At 36.0% G+C, this 21,084-nt stretch overlaps 1 protein-coding gene across 1 annotated transcript in view; it reads left to right on the top strand.

Moving 5' to 3' along the window:
- The window catches only part of ABCD3 (ATP binding cassette subfamily D member 3), a 36,009-nt gene that overhangs the window by 10,080 nt on the left and 4,845 nt on the right, over window positions 1-21,084 (top strand). The window contains exons 2-21 of the mRNA XM_064515892.1: window positions 1,893-1,929; window positions 4,313-4,411; window positions 6,977-7,065; window positions 8,979-9,048; window positions 9,917-10,014; window positions 10,726-10,849; window positions 11,920-11,976; window positions 13,380-13,522; window positions 13,852-13,921; window positions 15,342-15,411; window positions 15,542-15,639; window positions 15,726-15,817; window positions 16,417-16,505; window positions 16,586-16,658; window positions 17,902-17,965; window positions 18,390-18,467; window positions 18,563-18,628; window positions 18,737-18,826; window positions 19,049-19,168; window positions 19,598-19,702. Coding sequence (XP_064371962.1) covers window positions 1,893-1,929; window positions 4,313-4,411; window positions 6,977-7,065; window positions 8,979-9,048; window positions 9,917-10,014; window positions 10,726-10,849; window positions 11,920-11,976; window positions 13,380-13,522; window positions 13,852-13,921; window positions 15,342-15,411; window positions 15,542-15,639; window positions 15,726-15,817; window positions 16,417-16,505; window positions 16,586-16,658; window positions 17,902-17,965; window positions 18,390-18,467; window positions 18,563-18,628; window positions 18,737-18,826; window positions 19,049-19,168; window positions 19,598-19,702 — 1,732 coding nt within the window. The remainder of the gene's footprint in view (window positions 1-1,892; window positions 1,930-4,312; window positions 4,412-6,976; window positions 7,066-8,978; window positions 9,049-9,916; window positions 10,015-10,725; window positions 10,850-11,919; window positions 11,977-13,379; window positions 13,523-13,851; window positions 13,922-15,341; window positions 15,412-15,541; window positions 15,640-15,725; window positions 15,818-16,416; window positions 16,506-16,585; window positions 16,659-17,901; window positions 17,966-18,389; window positions 18,468-18,562; window positions 18,629-18,736; window positions 18,827-19,048; window positions 19,169-19,597; window positions 19,703-21,084) is intronic.

The raw sequence follows: 21,084 nt of genomic DNA, 5'->3' as shown, positions 1-21,084 counted from the left end.
CAATTCTGGGCCTTTTGTTCTTAAAATATTACTATTTAATGTATTCATTTCTGATCCTTTTAAAGCTGAAATAGTTGTGTATAATGAGTGATGTGACTTCAAACATTGGCAAGCCTTGAAGTGGCAAAGCTAGGAATTATTATAGCAGATCTGGAAAAGCAGCGTACTTTAATTTTGCATTGTTGCAAGTCATGGATCATCTAGGAAAATACTGACTTGGTATGATTATGACTCATTCTTTCCTAACAATACTGCTTTTCTCCTTGTTTCAAACCAAATGTGATTAAATTCATAAACTGATGTAAACTCTAGGACTTTCTTTGTTTTTTAGTAAGTTGATCTTTTGTACTTTGAAAAATCATGACATGTATTGAAGAGAAGCAATTTTTTGTACCAGCAATATCCTCCTCCAACACCTGGTTTTCCTACATCACCAAGATCTTGTCTCCAAGTTGTTTCTTAGACTTTGCACACTGTTGCTGTTTCCACAGACATGTTTCCATCAAGGCCGGATCATGGTGTTACATGTCTTCTGAATCTTTGAGTTGTTTTCTCCCACATTCTGCCCTCTGCTACCCTTCATGTTCTTTGTTCTGTCTTTTGCAGAAGTAGTCTTACAAGATTTCTGCCTTCTCATGCCTCTGTCTTGTCATTAGCTTTTAATTAAGTTCTTGTTAAACTGGCATCTCTCCCTTCTCACTTTTCTGGTCCTCTCCTTCCCTTCTTTTCTCACATTCTTCTGCTGCCCTGTCTCTTCCTTCTTTGCAATTAAGTACTTTCTCTTCATTGGGCTGAGTCATTGATAGATCATAAATTAAAATAGATGTGATTTCATCCTACATACTTTATTTGCAGAGCTTTAAAGCACGAGCCTTAAAACACTGCTGCTGTTAGAGTTGCAGGATGGCTGGTTGCATAGCCGTCTCTGCAACAGTCCTGATGTTACAGACAAAAGGAACAATGCCTTTCTCTGTTCTTTCTTTCCTGTGATTTCCCCTCATACTGTCTTGAAACTGCATGAATATTGTAGTTTCAAGGCCAGCCTGCTCTAAACATTTTAGTATGCTGTTTGAAAAATGGTTGGTTTCAGTTTAATTTGGGTAGCTGTCACTTTTAAGCTTCATACATGTGTAAATTCTCTAACTGCTTCCTGTGCTTTTTTAATGTTTGAATGTACAGAAAGGAAAAAAGACAAATTATAACTATCAAATATGCCAGCTCTCCTGTTTTAAAAGCAGGGGAAAGAGATAGCTTTGTACTTCTGACTGTCTGTTTAGCACTAACTGAGAATTGTTTTTCCTCTTACTGCCCTGAAAAATGCAGGGGAAGAAAAAGAAGAAAAAAATAGCTCTCCATTGCACACCTTCACAGAAACTTCGTTTCGTAGGATTTTTTTCTGTGTAACAGGCTTATGAACCAATATGTAGTAAAATGTGTTATTTAAAAGTCAAATATCATGCAAAACAAATCTGTTTGGCTTATGTAGATAATGTGAAACATCAAACCTGTGGTGTTTGGATTGCTGAATCTGCAGTCATGTAGTTTTCACTTGTGGTCCCTGGAGCCATGTAGCTATTCCTACAAAGTATACGATAGAAATACTAAAACACTAGGAGCTCTTGCTGCAGAAGACAGGGTATAACAAAATTCGAAGGTGAAAGAGAGAGACTTCATCTCCCTGGGTGAAAGTAAATGGTGGAAGGAGGTTTTGTTAAAACAGTAAAATAGCAGCACATATGTGACAGAAAAGGTAGACCGCTGTGAAGGCACTGTATTGGTCTGGATAGGGATATAGTCCCTAGCTTTACTGTTTGCCTGCTGTGTGTAAACAGATATCAAGGAAAAAAAAAACCATGTTAATAAAAAGTAAAATACTTTTTTTTCCTCTACAGTAAGAGAAGTGGAAAACAAGCATTGCAGAACAATGAGGTAATTTTTTTCTTCCTGTAACATTTTAAAATAATACTGACAATTTGGTTTACTTTCAGTACCATGACTGAAATATTATTGCGGACAGAATGATGGGTATGGTGCAAATGTGATCTTAAAGATGCTTCAAATTTGCATTGCTGAAACAAATGGAAGACTGGTTAATCATGTATGGCTGAAGCTTTACGGTGTAACGATAATGGTGCTTGATGCCTACCATGTGCTTTTTTAAATCTTTGTGCTTTATGAACACTTAAAGACTAGTGTTATAAGGTTAGCTCTATGCGTTGCAACAAATAGTTGCCTGTAGGTTTGATGTCACTTGCATTTGCTGTTAATTTAATTTTTAAAAAGTATGGGAATAGATGTAGAGTCTGACAGTTTTTAAGAAGTAATTCAAACTTCTGGTAGGTTTGACATTTTCCTGATTTCTTTTTTTAATTCTTTTGTTTTCGACAGAATGTATCCCTTTAAGCCCCCTTTTTAATTTTTTTTTTGTTTCATGTTCAAATAAAATAGAACAGGTAAGCCTGAAGGGCAGAGCCCATGATTAGAAATACTGTATCTTATGGTGGTATGAATAAAGAACTATTTCAAATACTTGCAGCATTGCTGAAAACTTAAAGGCTTGCATTGAGTAAATACAATATTATACCCAGCCAGACCTTTACTGTATTACATACGATAAACATTTGTGTTTTGCAGACCTACATCCATTTGTAAAAACCTAACTAGCTTTCTTGTATTCTTACAATTCTTGGATGTAATTATACTAAATGAGGGCTTAACAGTTTAAGTAAAGAAATTGAGGGGAAGAGGATGTTGGAATTAATGGAAGTGCAACACAGGTAAAGATGAGGGAGAAGTGATTAAAGAGGAAGGGAGAATAGGTGCAGCTGAAACATCAAATACATTTAGTCAGGTATCTTAAGAATTTCACACATCCAGCACTGTATTGGTCATTCCTGTTAAGGCACAGCAATAATTTCTGTACAGTTGTAATTCACTAGGCCCCCGAGAGTAATCTTTAGTCGTTGGGCTTGCTTGGATTTCTCTGTAAAAAGTTATTCTTAACTAAATATTTTTGCACTTGCCATATAGCATCCTATCAGTCTGTAGTTTTTATTAACACTTTTATTTGAAGGGGAAAATACTGCAGTTGATTTCTTATGGGCTTACTCTGAGAGCATTCGGAGTAAATCAGTGCTTGCTGGGGCTCAGAGCTTGCACTTGTTGCCCATCGTGCTGCATATGTAAACAGTAAAGGAAGGGGTTTAGTTGGGCTCCCTGTGCAAGTTTCTGTGGTTTAATCATCCCTGTAAATAAAAAACTTTTTTTAAAAAAAGTGCTTGTCGGCTTTGTTTCAGCTAGTTAATGGTGAATCACAAGCTACTTCCTGTCTTTCTCTTCCATCCTGTCTTCCCAGGTTTTTCTTTCAAATTTCCTATCTATGTTCTAGTATTGCTGTAGACATTGATAATTAATGCATTATCATATAGCATGAAAATGTTCCACGTGAGTCCTGAGTATCAAAGACAGCAGGGTTGTGTTGGTAAGAGGGAGTTTAAGTTCCTGTGTGTGCCCTTTTCGTCTCGTTTCAGGATTGAATTCTCATGTCAGAACTGTAAAGGGAAAGAAAGAAAAGTGATAGCTTGTTTAAAAAGTATTCCATTTAGTCAAGACAGAGGATAGGGCTGCATGGGGTAAAAAAGTGTAAAATGACCCAAATAGAAGCCATATGGGTGTACAAGGGGGTGTTTTTTCATCAGGTAGGTGTAGTCCACCAGGAATAGGTTGCACTGTTAAGAGGTAAAGCAATAAAAAAAATTCTGGTTTCACTTGGCGTGAGCTTGGTCTGTACAGTCGAGGAGTTCAGACCGCTGGTAGTCTAGACAAAAGATGGAATACATTTTTTAAAATACTCCGTGATGATGTCTTCCAGAGGCAAGCAACTTTAAGAGATGGCAGAATTTGTATCTGTTACTAGACAGTGATGCTTTTATTAGTATTACGTTACAACTTGTAATTGGACATTGTAATGCTGTGGTCTGCATTGTTTGTATTTCGTTGTTTTTAACGCATATTTGAAATAACTTTTTTTTAGATTATAGCAGCTATTTCCTATTGCAATTTGTTACAATAACTCAGTTCTCTTCTTTACAATTTCTGTTAGCTGTGAGGGCATACACTCCTGATTCTTACATTTCATTTGACTTGTGTGAGCAAGTGTTAAATTGGAGGGGAATGTTGCAAATGCGCTGCAGAAAAAAGGTAGCTGCAAATAATCTGGATAAGGAAAAATATCACATCGACATGTAAACAACTTAGTACAATACAGAGAAAAATCTCACTTTTCCTGTTTTGCTGCTTCTGTGTGACACAGAAAGAGGGAAAGAAGGAGCGAGCAATGGTGGACAGAGTGTTCATTGCAAGGATATGTCGAATCCTGAAAATAATGGTCCCTAGACCACTTTGTAAAGAGGTAAGCATTATCTGCACTAACAACTCCAAAATCATGCATTTTTCTCTATAAATTATATCATAATTTAAATGAAAGCATATACCTCACTTCAATAGGACAAAATTGTGGTACATTTTTTAAAGTGTCAACATAATGCATTAAAATGATGTAAAAAATCTACATGCATGTTCAGTAGTGAATCACTTAAAAATTGCAGTTTAGTTGTGATACAAGCTATTGACCGTCAGCTAATAACTACTGTCTGTAGCATATCTTCTAAAAGGTCATCTGGATGTTGCTTATTTGCTCAATTTGATGCAAGGTAATCCACTTCTCTAGGTAGATGCTTCCTATCTTGAAATAGCATGCTGTTCCTCCCAATTTTGCTTTTGTAATTTATTTTGTCAAATTGACTTTCTAGTTAGGGATCGTCTAGATCTAACTATTAGCATCATTCCAGGAAAGCTGTGCAGAGTAGAGCTTAGCAAGGTAAAGCTCTCTGCCTCAACATCCTAGTCATCATTTCCAGAACTCTAAGGCCTTTATTTATTTATTTATTTATTTATTTATTTATTTTAAGAGAGTTAGTTGAGCTCAGGACTTAAGTGCTAAAATATATTGGAATTTCAAAATACATCAAGCACAGTGAATTCCAACATGCAGAAGTCAAGCAAGCAAAAAGCCAGCATGGATGAACAGGGACCTTCTGACTGAGCTCATATCAAAAAAGGAAGTACACAGAAGGTGGAAGCAGGACGGGCTACTGAGGAGGAATATAGAGATTTTTGCCTGTGCATGCAAGGATGGAGTCTGGAAAGCCAAAGCTCAGCTGGAAGTAGAACTAGTCAGGGATGTGAAGGGCAGCAAAGATTGCTTCTGTAAGTGCATTAACAGCCAAAGGAAGGCTAAGGAAAATGTGAACCTCTTGCTCAGTGGAGCAGGGGACCCACTGCAAAGAACATAAAAAGGCTGAGGTATTCAGTGGGGTTTTTCTGCTTTGTTTTTTTTACTAGCAAGGACTGGCCTCCTAATTCCCTGAGTCTTCTAGCATAGTCTGTGAGGAATACAGCATTGTCCAGAGTAGAGAAAGATGCAGCTGGGGAGTGCTTAAGCCAGTTGGACAAGCCACGGGACCAGACAGTATGCATTTCTGAGTGCTGAGGGAGTTGGCCTCTGTCACCTTAGAAAGGTCATGGCGATCAGAAGAGGTTACCCATGACTAGAGAAAAGCAAACATCACACTCCTCTTCAGGAAGGAGGATACTGGAAACTAGAGGCTGGTCAGCCTTACTTCATTCCTAGGAGCTTGTGAGCAAATCCTCTTGGAAGCCATCTCTAGCCACATGAAAGACAAGAAGGTGACTGTGAGCAGCCAGCATGGATTTACAAAGGGCAGATCACATCTGACTAACTTGATTGCTTTCTGTGATGAGATGACTGGCTGTGTGGATAAGGGGAAGCAGAGGATGTTACATATTTTGACTTTAGCAAGGCATTTGATGGGTCTCCCATAGACTCCTGATAGCCAAACTAAATTGGCTAGGCAGGTGCACAGTGAGGTGGGTGGAAAATTGGCTGGATGGTTGGGCTTAAAGGTTTTTGATCAATGGTGAAAGGTCCAACTGGGCATTCTGCTGTTGGAGGGAAGTGATGTTCCCTTCTATTCAGCACTTGTCAGATGGCATCTAGAGTACTGTGCCTGGTTTTGGGATCCCCAGTGCAAGGAAGACAATGACTTGCTGGAGGGAGCTCAGGAAAGAGCCATCAAGATGGTTAGAAAGCTGGAGTGTTTGACATGTGAGGACATGCTAAGAGGGCTAGGGTTTTTCAACCTTAAGAAGAGAAGGCTAAGGGGAGATGATAGTGCTGTCTACACCTACCTGATGGTAAGGTGCGGAGAAGATGGAGATTTCTTCCAGAAATGCTCTGTGGAAGGATGAGAAGCAGTGGATACAAGTTGGGACACAGGCAATTCTGATTTGATGCAAGGGGGGAAAAAAAATCTTCACTGTGAAGGTAGTCAAAACACTGGAACAGGTTGCCCAGAGCAGTTGCAAAATCTTTGTCCTTGGAGACCTTTAGAATATGACTGGGCAAGACTGTTAGTAGCCTGATCTAAGTTGTCCCTGTTTGGAGTGGGGAATTGGACTAAGGGAGCTTGAGAGTTCCCTTCCAACCTATATGACTCTTAGGCTTGTGGCAGAATGGTGTCTCATGATAGCAACAGTTGATAAGTAAACTTCTGTTATCTCTGCACTTCTCTCGATCTAGTAAGACCTAGATATGGTATAATGATTTCCAGCCGGGCATACATATCAACCAAATGTAGCTTTTTAAAAGACAAACTTTTTCTATAACAAGATTTTCTTGTGTAAAAATGTAATAATATATTTTATTTATTAAAAATATTGTATGTTAATGTATTTCCTGGAAAGTAAGCTAACATTTTTGTTAGCTGGGGGTGAGGGAGTAGGAGGTTGGTGTGTTTTTTGGTTTTTTTTAAAACAAAATAGAACTATAACTTACTCTAAAATAAATGTGATTTTTATTCATTGTTTAACTGTCACACTTGTATTTTTGTACTAGACAGGTTATTTACTACTTATTGCTGTCATGCTGGTAGTCCGCACATACTGTGATATTTGGATGATTCAAAATGGAACAGTCATTGAAAGGTATATACAACTTGTTTATTTTAAACATTCTTTCCTGCATTTAACAGGGAAAGTGGTCTATATTAGAACACAGATTCAGACATTTTATAGCTTTCTTTTCATTTATATAAAACTAATTGGAACACTGGTATAGTCATAAGTTTATAGGGTGGGGGGAGCCCTATATTTTTGGAAAGAAAAAAAAATAATTTTTTTCTGTTGTTGGATAGAATTTCATTTTATTTTTTAAAACCAAATTTACCTCTTTTTTTCCTGAAATGATTTTTGGTCTTTTTTGTCACATTTTATACACTGAGGACTTTTGATCTCATGTTGGCCTGAACTTCTGTAATAAGAGAGCACTTCAGAATTCTCTAGTGCTGTAGTGGTTCTACAGTGAATGAAGTCAGTATTCGGTTATACTTCCACAATGACATGCATTTTGAGGCTTTTGATCTGTGTATGTGTATAGTAATTTAAAAATCATAATCAGAAATATGTAATGCTGTTAAATTATACATACTTTTTTTGGATAGTGCCTTTTCTCTGCTTACAGTTGCACTACAAAGATGTTCCTTTAAAAGTTATAGCTGCTGTTCCAATGGTAAACGGCTGTTGAAGATGAAAGCATAGGCCACTCTGTGCTTTGCTAATGTTCCGTAACTGGTGCAGCACTGAGGCAACTTCTCTGGGTCTCAAGCAGTTTTCCTTGAATTGATTTAAACTTTTTAAACAAGTTTAGATTTTTTTCAAAAAAAAAAAAAATTCTGTTGCTACATGTTTCTTCTGTTTGCTTTGGAGTCTGTGAGCTGTTGGTCTTTTTCTTTCCCTTCTCTACATGTAAGAGAATTTTTTAATGCTTGCCAAAAATACTTATAATTCAGAACTGATTTTGATTTTAAGTATGGAAACTAGTATGGAAAGTTCTATCTTGTTATGACTTCCTCTGTTCAGATAGAGGACTCAGTTTCTATTCTTTCTAAACTGTTGGTCAGCCAGTAACAGCAACTTATTCCCTCTGTCTAGCTTATACATTAATTAGCACCTCCAATTCTATAGTGTCAGGAAGACTCAAGATTTCCTTCAATAGTTAGATCTTTATATAGGAGAAGAGAGTTTATAGATTACTGGGGGAAGGTGAGAATACTTTTATTTTGTATCTATTTTTAATTGAGATCACTTTTCTATAAAAGTTCTTGGGGTTTTTTTTGTTTTAATAAATATCTGAAATTACGTTTTCTCAGGTGTAAATGGTGTTTTATAATTAAAAAAAAAAACTTATAGGAAACTGCACTGAGTTACTTTTTAACTGGAGTTACTTTGTTGTAAATAAGCCTGAATAAGTCCTTCATTTCTTTTAATTCTTGTTCCAGTCAGACTTGTGGTTTGTTTTGGTTTGGTTTTTCGAACCACATATTTTGTCCCCACCCCTGTTGTAGGAATATGACAATTAATCATGATGCAGCAGTCGTTAAACTTTCTTCTCAGTTTTGCTTCTTATTGTCCTGTTTTCTCTATTCTTTCTTTTATTTTCTTCTTCTCTTGCATTTTTTTGGTTTATTTTGGCACACCTCTCCTTCAGCTTTATACATTTGTTAAACTCGCAAGAGGTAAGTGCTACTGCAGCACCCCAGGCTGACCAGACTCTGTGAAAGCCCAGAAAGAAAGGAAGGCAACTGGTGTTCTGTGGCCCTGTGTTTGTGAACACTAAATGCAAGCAGCTCCTGCAGGAGCAGGGAAATAGCTGCTTCTAGTGTGCTGCTTACCACTTAAATTACAAAAGTATGTAAGACTTGATCCCACAGCTGGTGCTGTGGTTTTCCGCAGTGACATTTCTGTGATCCACTGCATAGCCTATTTGTCTGCTCTCAGCTTAGGAAATGCTGGTTTACAGTTTCTCTTGCAACTAACACCTAGCTTGTGGTCCTTTGCAGTGCCATCATTGGTCGCAGCAGAAAAGATTTCAAGAAATACTTGTTCAACTTCATTGCTGCAATGCCTGCTGTAAGTGCCTTTTTGTTGCCATATTTTTAGTAGAAAATATTTAAAACAGAAATTAAGAAACTGAGAAGATTTCAAATGAGTGCCTCAGAATCCACAAAATCAGTCGTTCTACATGCAGGTCTGTTAAGATATATTTCATTTTTGGCTTCAGTATGTGGGAGACTGTCAGCACAAGTTTCCATATTGATTACAACAATTTTGCTGACATATTTAGGTTTTCAGGTTTGTTTTGTGGCAGTTTTGAGAAACAGTTTAACTTGTCATCTATAGTACAGCGTAACAACACATTTATGGATTGGGATCTGATGTTTAAATATTCTGGTTCTGGGATTCTTTTGACACCGTTGAAAACAAAGGTTTTCTTTTTAGTCTTTAATTTTCTAAACTACTTACTGCTTTTTCTAAATCCTGTTCTTTTTTTTTCCCACCCTTCAACTTTCCTTCACCCTGTCAACATCTCGTTCCCCCACCTGATAGGAATAAATTACTACTATAAATTAATGTAGCTGTTTAAAGTAGATTTGAAATGAATCAATCAGTTTTAGGTAGTGTTTGTCAAATGGTGATTATTTTCTAGAACTTATTAGGAGAGATAGGTTATTTGAACACTATTTAACATCGCATCTTTGGTTGTGATAAGATTCACTGAGATTTGAGGTTCTTAAAAATGTAAACCAGAACCTAATCCGTAGTCCTACAGACACTTAGATACAGTTGGTCTTAATTGTGTTAATTGTATTATTAGCCTCAAGGGGGTGATTCTTCTGTTTTAAGTGCTTGTATGATCTGTGCAAACTGATCTAAATATGTTCATTCTTGTCGATTAAATTTTTCTATCTTAAATTATTATGTCACTCTTTGTTTTTAGATCTCTTTAGTGAATAACTTTTTGAAGTACGGTTTAAATGAACTGAAACTTTGTTTTCGAGTAAGACTCACCAGATACCTCTATGAGGAATATCTTAAGTAAGTAACAACTTGTTCAGTGTCTAATGGTTTTAAGAATGAAGTTCTTTGATTAAAACCAAAACAAATCATTTCAAGTACATAGTAAGAAAGTAGTGAGCTGCTTAGTATGTATACTGTTTAAAAAGGGCCTTTAATTGCAGTCAGATTTCAGTTAAGCATGAGTGGTTTATCCCTGATTGTATGTTGTCCCTGGCACATGTATGAAGGCAGCAAAATTAGCTCCATTGGAAAATAGTTTGGATTGTGCAGATGTGAAAGCTTAACTGCGTACGAATGCACTGTCCTGCTTCCATTACTGGGTCAACGCCCCAAGTCCTTTAGGTACCTTCATACAGTAAAGAGATTGTGCTAATAAATTTGCAGACTGAATTGGATGCGTGAACCTGAGTGGCTGCTTATGTCTTTCTGCACTGAATTTTGATTGTCAGGTGTGCTGGAGCAGGGTTTCATGAGGGTTTACTAACTCAAATGCAGCACCTGTGCATAGAGTGGTCTGGGGCTGAGCATCAACTAAGATGACATCCTGGAGCCTAAACATTTCTGCAGGATTTAATCTGAAACTGGTCAGGCAAAAATACAAGCTATGTTGGCTCCATACAGTCACTTAATGTCTGCACTACGTTCCCCTATAGTTGTATGATGCAGGGGTTTTCCAGTTATTGAGGTCCCAGGTAATTTATTTCTGCCACTCAAACTGTTTTCTTTCAGAGCTTATACGTACTATAAAATGGGAAATCTGGACAACAGAATAGCTAATCCAGATCAACTCCTTACCCAGGATGTAGAAAAATTCTGTAACAGTGTAGTGGACCTATACTCAAACCTTAGCAAGGTGAGTCCTTTGTAAGAAAACTTTGGGTAATAGTTGTGCATGTTTAGGATGTTATGTCACGGCTCAAAATAATAGTTTAATAATAAGTGTTTTTAAACAATACATTGTTTGTAATAGGATCTTCATGTGTGTTGATCAGAGTATAGCGCCAAGAAGAATTGAGCGAGATATTATATTGTTGTTTTAGTCTCTCACTTTTCCATGCCCTTTCTAAAGCATTGTTGTGGATTGTCTTACTTTTTTTATTAGTTTTTTTTAAAAAATATTGCTATGTTCTTTGGCAGTTGAATGCTGATGAGTATACTTTCTCAGCTAGTTATTTAGGTTTCAGAAGAAAAAATTCTTTCTTTTTTTTAGTTATACATGCTTATAATTTAGGGTAGGGAGATGGGGTGGAATATGTTTCCCTCTGTTTCAGGTGTAAATCTTGTGTGGTTTTTTTTTTTTTTTTTTTTCCTTCCCCAGTTGATGTAAAACTTCTTAGCCTTTTTTTTTTTTTTTTTTTTTTTTTTTTTGGTATTCTTTGAGGCTATATTGTTCATGTAAGCGTAAGTCTAAAGGAAAAAGTTACTGGGTTTAAAAACTTCTGGCTACCGAATCCATAGTTCAGCTTCTGTAGCCCTGAGAGAGGAGGAGATAATGAACTGAACGTTGCTTCCCTTAGGTGCATAGGCAGCTATATGGCATTATTCTTCCACTCTGTGTTTCCACTTCTCACAATTACTTCAGTTAAGAAATGGGTTTAGTCCAACTTTTCTTAGTTAGTGAGCGAAGATGTTACAGATTTAAAATAGTGAAGTACTGTGTGTGTTCTTTTTTTTTATGACTGATATTTTATTTGAAGATCATGGTGTTGTTAAGTTCTCTTCTTGCATGAACATGGCCAGAAAAATGTTATGTGGCTGAGATTCCTTTTATTTAGCAGTTAGTTTGCGTAGTAGGTTAACTGAAATATTGTGCTTTTAATGTGGAGCAATAACCGTTTGGGAGGGGGTGGATTTGGAACATTTTTATATTGATGTTATCTTGGTGTTCTAATACACTTTTTTTCCCCTATCCTTCTATTGCAGCCCTTTTTGGATATAGTTTTGTATATCTTCAAGCTAACAAGTGCAATAGGAGCACAGGTAAATTGAGCGTTATTTTCAGTATTGAAAATAATTTTCCCCTTCTCTGGCTACAGCATTGCACCCACTTGGATCTTGAGGAAAACACTAGATGTTAATTATAGATTCATCCATTATTTGAAAGGATATGTTGAAAATATGCTTGTACACTAATTTTTAATACATTTAAATGCTCTCTAGCTTGAGGCAAGGAAAATAAAAAATACCAGAACTTGCAGACACTCAATAAACTATTTTAAAATGCAAGAACTTTTTTCTTCTAGCAGTTACTCAAAAATCCTGTTTAGTAAAGTGTCCTTTCTGGCTGTATTATATCTTGCGTGACTTTCATTTAAGGGAGAAATCCAAGTTTCTCTGTTTCTTTACAATCTGCATAAGGCAGAGCAGTTACTTGCAAAGAGCTTAGTACTCTCACTGATGAAATGTGAGAAGCAGCATATTATTACCTAGGAATATTTTGGGCATTATTAAGCACAAGGCTATTTTTGGTAAAACTGGAAGGCTGGCAAAAGTCTTGGTAAAAGAAAGCCTCAGATTACCTGGGTTGCTTGTTGCGACTTATATCTGTAAGCCAGTAATTTAACATCTCAAGAAACTTTTTTAATGCAGTGATAGCCAACAGCCTTCTTTTGCCAAGGTTCTGTACTCCAAATGGTCCTATTTCACCATCCAAAGGTTTCTGCTTGGTCCTTTATGCCAGCACCCAGCTTCGCCAGCATCATCTCTGAGACGGAGCTGATAGGCCTAGCTGAACCTAACTAATTTTTCCATAGTCACTCAGATGTCATTGCATTCCTCTCCCTGATACAGATCTGCAGTTTGTCAAATTCAGTTTATGCTCTTGCCTTTTTGCCATACTGCAAATGCTTCAGTGATATTCAAGCGTGTTACAGCTTAAGAGGCTCATGTTGCTGTTAGTGAGCCCCGGTTGATGAAAAGCTTAGGATTCAGAAGAAGAGATCCCTACCAGGACTGCTTGTGAGAAGTGGGAGATGCATGGGTCAAGATGGGGGCGGGGGGATTGAAGTATTGACAATAATGATAGATGTAGCAAAAATAGCGAAAAAGAAGTAGGTAGAAATGAATGGAAGTAAGCGAGAAAGAACCAGGGAACTTCTAATAGGCAGGGACAGTAAGACATGGAGATCGCACTGGGGGAAGATAAAAACTTGCATAGAAGGCTGGGATGAGGAGGTCATTTGGGGACAAGGAATTAGGAGAAAAAGCATTGTCTCTAGCATGAAAGAGGAGAAATGTAATGGGAACTGCAAGAGTTTGATAACGGAGACACACAAGGCAGGAATGAAGGAACTAATGGTTCCTGGGAATTTGGGGTACAAATGTTGCAGTTTGAGACCATCTAGACGGTGAGTTTTTATTTTTATTTTTTTTAATATTCACAGGGTCCGGCTAGCATGATGGCATACTTGATTGTTTCAGGGTTTTTCCTTACACGTTTAAGGAGACCCATTGGCAAGATGACTATTATTGAACAAAAATATGAAGGAGAGTACAGATATGTCAACTCACGGCTTATTACAAACAGGTATAGATTTACTTGGATAGTAAGATATAACTGATGTGGCATATAAATAGAGGCTGGATGTTAAAATATATTTTAAAAATCTGGTGCAATCAGTCCTAAACAAGGGTGTGTATATCTCTGTGCAGATTGCTGTTAAATAATTATGCATTATATGCCCAGGCCAAAAGACAAACTGTAGCAGTGGTATAATAAACCTATGTTTTAATGTTTTGAAAAAGTAAAAACTCTTCTTATTTCATAAGATAACTGAAAGAATTAATGTTCGTGTGCTCTGTATTTGACTACTTTAAAGACTTTAACAAAAGGTAAATTCTTTTTTTTCTTTAAAGTGAAGAAATTGCTTTTTATAATGGAAACTTAAGAGAAAAACAGACTATTCACAAAACCTTCCGTAAACTGGTAAGATATTTTCTAGCCTTTAAAACATTAAGAAAAACTGTAATGAATTTTTGTTATGATGATTCATAAATTTTAATTTTTCTTTTTTCATTGATCTTCTGTCAATGTTTTCTCCAGTTTTATATTGTCAGAGTTTGTGAAAGCTTTGGATTAGAGAGGGTTTATTTAACTCAATTTCAGTTAAGTTTATATTCTTGAAAGCATTCATGATGTGTTGGCAATCTTAAACTCCCTTCACTGATTGCCAGCTTCACTTCAATGACTTTTTGTGTGGCAGTTGGTACTGTGACTTCGATTACAGTGATTATTATAATTGAAATGCATTATATAAGCTTTCTATGAATGTTCTGGTGAGAAAAACGATAATACACTGTAATACAGAAATGGATATGGAATCATGCAGTATCTGACCTTTTGAAAAGTTGTCATGTACTAATCTCTATCAAGTTTTTTGGCTAATTAATAAACAACTGAAATTATTTGAAAGACTTATCTCTTATCCCATTCAGAATTACTGTTGAATACAAACAAAAATAATAGAACGAATATGGAAAATATAAGGGAAAAACTGAGAGGTGGAAATGTCAAAGGTGCACAGGCAGAAGTAGTTACTTAAAACTACTCGTAGCTCTCATGATTAAATCCGTTGCTTTCCAATTAATTGTTTCTAATACTTATTTTAATACTGATTTTTTTGAATACCTTTAGCACACTGAAAATTATAGTGATCCTTAATATTGTTTTGCTTTCTACTTGTATAAGTCTTGTCTACTAGTCTGATTCCTTTTCCCATACCTTCAAACTGTACGTTCAGAGCTTTAGGGTCCCTATGTTCGTTCTTCTGTCTACCAGTTCTTTTTTTCCATAATGTCTCTGGTGTTTGTTTTACCAGATTTTAGTATTTCTGTCCACTTTCCCTCTTTCTCTTCCTGCCACACAATTTCATTCTTTCTTGCAAGTTCTATTCTGTGTTTTCTTTAATCTCACCTGTAGAACTCTCTTCAAGCCTTTCTCTTAGTCTTGGTGTGTGTATTGATGTGCATCAAATTATGGTGGCTTAGTGTTTGAGCTGCTACAGTCATCAAATTTAAAAATAAATTTGTAGGCCATAAGCACAGCACACACTTCTGATAAAATGGTCTTTATTTTGCCACTTATCCTTTTTTATCCATGACAGCTACTATTCTCTCACTACTCTGCTTTCAAATGTAGATTGTTTTGATCTAGAGTGTGAGTCTTTGCCAGCAGGGACACTTGTGCAATGCTTATTATGGTTAGGTCACAGGCATTGTTGAGGTATATGTGACTTACTTACTGAAAAACAAATAACTATATTTGGAATCAAACTTCTGTAATGTAATGAAAGTGAGTAAAACAAGTACTGATATAATTTGACCTTTCTATTTCTGTAACTTAACAGGTGGAACATTTGCATAATTTCATCTTGTTCCGGTTCTCTATGGGATTCATTGACACTATCATTGCCAAATGTAAGTGTTTGCCCAGTGCTAATGGTCTTCTACAGATAACAAATGAAGTGCTAAAATTTTTACACAAGCATTGTCTTATTTTATTACTTCACTTAATGTGTAGTTTAATATTTACCCTTAAAAACTGCAGACCTTGCCACTGTGGTTGGTTACCTGGTTGTTAGTCGTCCATTTTTGAACCTGGCTGATCCTCGCCATCAAAACAGTACCCATGCAGAACTTCTGGAGGTAAACAGTACAGAATAAAAACAATTTCCTGAATTTAAATTTTGTCAGTCCACGTAAAGAATTTTTTTTTCCCTCCCCTATTTTAGGATTACTACCAAAGTGGAAGAATGCTACTGAGAATGTCTCAAGCTTTGGGCAGAATAGTCCTAGCGGGTCGTGAAATGACCAGATTGGCTGGGTAAGCTTAATAGTAGATGAATAACATAATATCCCTTAAATTTATGTTGTTGCTATTTCTCATCTCATTTTTAAAAAAGGAGACTGTGGAATTAAAATAAAATGAACTTGTGCTTTATTCAGTGAAGCACCCTAAAAATCTAGAGGTTAGAAGCACTTGATTTGAAAAACATTATATTTGAAGTGATGTTAATTATTTCCACTAATAATTTTATATTTGAACAGCAGCGGCATAGAATTTGAATGATTAATTGAAAAGGCATTGCCAAATACATATAAATCAATTATGTGTTACTTATTTTACCAAAATATTTAAGTTTTTGAGTTTGCTTTTTAAGAAGAGAAATTCTTCTCCAAAGTATGAATATTTGGCTATTATGAAAAGAGATTCTTGTAAAAATTGCTGAAGTTGGAGACCCTCAGTGCAACTCTAAAATAAAAGTACTTCTGTTTCTGTGCTGGGCTAATTACTGAAATCTGCTGAGCAACTTTATTGTTTGGAGAATTTAAAAGAGTACTCATTTAGAGCTTATGTGGAGAACTATAATTCCTAAAACTTCTAAAGATTAATTATTCATAGTTTGTTTATTTGTTTTTTAGTTTCACGGCTCGGATTACAGAGTTAATGCAAGTTCTAAAGGACTTGAACAGTGGCAAATATCAGCGTACTATGGTATCGCAAGAAAAGGGTAAATGTGGCATATAATATGCAATACTTGCATCTGTGTGTAGTAGTCCAGTCTCTAATACTTTTTTTTGTTAATTTAAGATGCAGATAGAATGCAAGCCTTTGCTCTGATTCCCGGGTCTGGAGAAATTATCAACACTGATAACCTTATCAAGTATGTATACAAAGTTACCCCAACTTATTATTTTTAAACTACTCTTGCTTTTTAGTCTCTTCCTCTGCCACTGCCAGTAGAGCTTTTAATGCACATTATTACAATATGCAATTCGTGCTGTACAATAGCTTATTTACAAATAATTTCCCCTATCCCCACTCAACTTTCCTATTCTGTAAGTCAATATAATGTCTTTTGCTAACATTAAAGGAAAAGGATTATCTGTTGTATGGACTTAGCCTTTTCAATAATATTTCCTGCTGTCCTTTGAAAAACTGCTTCCCAGATGGTTTTGTTAACACTTCTATGAGATTTCTGCTTAGGAATCTGTTCGTTACAGATTTTATTCCCTGATACAATTCAGCTGTAAAAATCAGTGGCAAGTCAGTATTCATTTCAAAAACACTTCCTTGTTTTTCTGTATGCTTTGACGTATTTGACAGTTCATTAATATACTGACGTAGCAATCCATTTTTCACTTTTTTGCAGTCTGAAAAACATAGTGTTGACAGAGTAGTACTGCTAAAGCACAGGAATAAAGTAAGGCAAATTAAGAGATTAAATAGGCTTGATCTCGTCACTGTGGAAAGAGATAACGTATGGGGGGAAGGAATGATAGCAGTATAAAACTGAACAGTGAGGAGGATGTCGGTAGAGGAGTCATTTGCTGTATGTCCTAGAACTGATGGAATCCAGTTGCACTAGCAGGTTTAAAACAACGTGCATCATTACATTTAGTTAAAGCTTGTAAAAACTAAAACTTAAATATAGAATTTAATTAAAAACTAAAAATCTAGTTAAAACTAAGAACTAAAGAGTTTAGTTCTTAATCAAAAACTAAGGAAGTAAACTAAACTAGTTCTTTAGTTTAACTAAAACTGATGTTAAACTAAAACTAAAGAACTAGAATTTTTAGTTTTTACCTAAATTCTTTAGTTAACTAAAGTTAAAGTTTACATCCACAGGATGTTTTGGAGGCCGAAGGTTTGGAAGGATTCAGAAGACAATCACATAAATATACAGCAAAAAAATCAGTAGATGTCTGTTAAACGCAGAGGTACACTTTGGTTCAAGAACTTCCTTAGCTGCTGATAGTTGGAAGCTGGGACAGTGTACTGAATGAAGTATTGCTGAAGTCTTGCCCCGTTTCTAAAGTCTTTATGTAAATAGCCAATACTAGCTGCTGTTAGGCAACTGCTCTCACTTTTTTTTTTTTCCCCCTCCCATATCATTTTACAAATAGGTTTGATCACGTTCCGTTGGTGACACCTAATGGAGATGTTTTGATTCAAGACCTTAATTTTGAAGTAAGGTTTTAAATATCATAGAAAATATATTATGCTTTGTAAAACATTTTAAAGTGAAGATGGTTGTTTCAGACCTGCTCTGAACTAAGAATAAATTAAAAGCAAGCAAACAAAAATGGAAAACAAGGTGTTTATATGGTATGCTTAATATTTGAGAAAAATTCTTTGTGGTGATAATTTAAGAAAAACTGTAACAAGCTATTGTCCCCCAAAATGTTTTCATCGTTAAAAGCCTGTTTTATTCAAGCTGCAGTTGGTGCTAAACTGGATGGAAAAACTTTAATTATTGATGGAAATTATTCAGTGTGATGTCAAAAACTACTATGTACAAGCCTGTGAGGACAATAGCATGTCTTATTGTTCATATGAATTTTCAACAGTACTTTCTCTTTACTTTTTTTATGTGTTGGCTTTATGTTCTTAGGTTCGATCTGGTGCAAATGTTCTGATTTGTGGGCCGAATGGGTGTGGGAAAAGCTCACTTTTTCGTGTTCTTGGTGAGGTAAGGGAGTGATTTCAAATAAAAGATGGAAGAGCCCAAAACACTGTTGTAATCAGACTTCTTTTTCCTCAAGTTTAAACACTTTCTTGTTGCAGTTATGGCCTTTGTTTGGTGGACGTCTAACTAAACCTGTAAGAGGAAAGTTGTTTTATGTTCCTCAGGTAAGGCAAAGTACTTTAATTAGTGACAGTAGTGTTCTTCTGTTCCTTAATTTGATAACTCTGTTTATAAATATTTGACGTATCTTATTTTTTGTAACTTTATCTCAGAGACCGTATATGACTCTTGGAACACTCAGAGATCAAGTGATATATCCAGATACTTTAGAAGATCAACGAAAGAAAGGGATTTCTGACCAGGTAACAATAGTTAGTTCAGTAGCGCTTATTTGTCTCACTTAAATCTCATCTTAAAAATACTTAAGTCACTATTAAAAATATTGCACACAGTTTGTTTTTATTAGTAGTAGTATGTTTGAAAGTATACCTTTATGATAGTATAACATCTTACAGCTTTTTTTCAGTTGTTTCTTATCTAAAAACACTTAAGTTTTACTTTACTTATTACTGTTTCAATAAAAGGTACTGAAGGAGTATTTGGATAATGTCCAGCTGGGTCAAATCTTGGAACGTGAAGGAGGCTGGGATAGTGTTCAGGACTGGATGGATGTACTCAGCGGAGGAGAAAAACAGAGAATGGCAGTATGTCTCAAAAACATAAATATTTATTAAGTAATGGAAATAGGTTGAAAATGAAATCAGAGTTGTAAGCAGTTTTTTTGTTAATAAATATTTATTAATATTTTACTTAAAGAACAAAACCAAAAAGCCCTAAATACCTGAATATTGAGAACTACCTAAAACAATGCCTACCTTTTACTTCTATTTTAATAGGAAACACTGAACATTTGTCACTGCTTACACTTTTGTTTATATAAGCAAAATTTGCGAAATAATAGTTTCTCAAAAATCTGCAAAGATAATGTACAGCTGTCAAATATCCAGTCTTCAGTGAATGTGAAGAAGTCATGCCACAGTAAATTTCTGGATGCTAATTCTTAGTTTAATTTCTAATATTGCAATGTTGCTTGTGGTTCTGTAGCTACAGTAGTTTTTTGGTTTGTGTTCCAGATGGCAAGGTTATTTTATCATAAGCCCCAGTTTGCAATTCTGGATGAGTGCACTAGTGCTGTTAGCGTTGATGTAGAAGGCTACATTTACAGCCATTGCCGTAAGGTAAGCTTTTTCTTTTTGTTTCCCAGTAAATAGTGTGAGAAAGCACTGGTACATTCTCACTGCTCTGTGGCATGCAATTTCTAGCGTAAAAAGACTGAACTGTGGAAGTAAAACTGCCAGCAATAGCAGTTGCTCTGCCTTTGAATGATAGTCCTCATATAATGGATGCACATACACTTTATCACTTCAGAGTTTAAATTTTTTTTCTTGTAGTAGTGCCCACAGAGTACAATCTTGCATCTTACCTGTTTTCCTTGTGTTCTGTATATTCATATCTAAAGTAGAATATGCCCACTGCTATTCCATGTCTTCTCAGCCATTTTTTATCTGCTCAGTGAAGTATTTACCATCTGGTCATAATCCAGGACAGTGCACATGTTTGTGGCACCTTACAGAAAGATAGTCTTTTTGCCTTCATGTGATTTGTGAAGGCCAGGCTGCATCCTTCAACTACGGCCAAGTTCTCTACTGCCATAGAGAAAGGTATTTCTGATAAGTGCTCTGCCTAGCATTCTTTTAAACCTAGCATGAGAAAAGATCGGGAGTGTAGGTTGCAGAACTAAGTGTTCAGTGGATGCACAACAACTTCTTACATCCAGGTGCCCAAGGCCTTCCCAAGTCAGTGCTCTGTAAGGAGGAGGACTTTGCCACTGCCACACAACTCTAGATCATTTCTTCTTTTGGATCCATGAAGTTACAGTACTAAGAAAGATTTTTACTTTTTCCACTAAGCATTCACCCAGTCACTTGCCATGGCTGAGAAGATGGAAGGAGAGGTTACTCAGTAATGAGAATTCTTTGAAATATGTAGTCCAAAACCATGTGTAATCTTTTCTTTCTCAAAATCTTCAGCTTCTAGAATTATATCTCTGTGTGTGAGAGGAAACTTGAAATGATACAAAGGTGCCCAGCGATACCTTATGCCCAGTACAGTTAAACAAAGCATGAAAGGGCATGCAAAGTCCCCTTATGCACACTGGACAGCAATAAATGTTCTGCAGTCTCAGTGGTTAATTGAAACTTACATGTGGCCTCTGTATAGCAGAGGATTCTTGCTACTAGTAAGTAACCGTACTTTTCCTGATATGCTATTAGAATGTCAAGTGAAGACCAGGTGACATAAAGAAACTTTATACTTTTCCTGATATAAGAGATTTCTTTTGGCCAGGACAACAAAATCAAAGGACTGGAAATTATCATTTCCATCTATGTATCTGGAGATATGAAAAGCGAAACATTCTAGGAAAACTATCTAAACATGATAATGTTAAATATTCTTATTCCTTTTCTTATACTCACCCTACCAGAGCCTAAGAAATGCCATGTAAAATATCAGTAGTATTGATTTCACCCCCTAGCCTGGAAGGAAATGGGCCTGAAAT

The sequence above is a fragment of the Dromaius novaehollandiae genome, chromosome 8, assembly GCF_036370855.1.
Source record: "Dromaius novaehollandiae isolate bDroNov1 chromosome 8, bDroNov1.hap1, whole genome shotgun sequence".
In the NCBI taxonomy this organism is placed as follows: domain Eukaryota; kingdom Metazoa; phylum Chordata; class Aves; order Casuariiformes; family Dromaiidae; genus Dromaius; species Dromaius novaehollandiae.
Note: the sequence above shows the minus strand (reverse complement) of the source record. Positions and strands in the feature narration are given on the sequence as shown.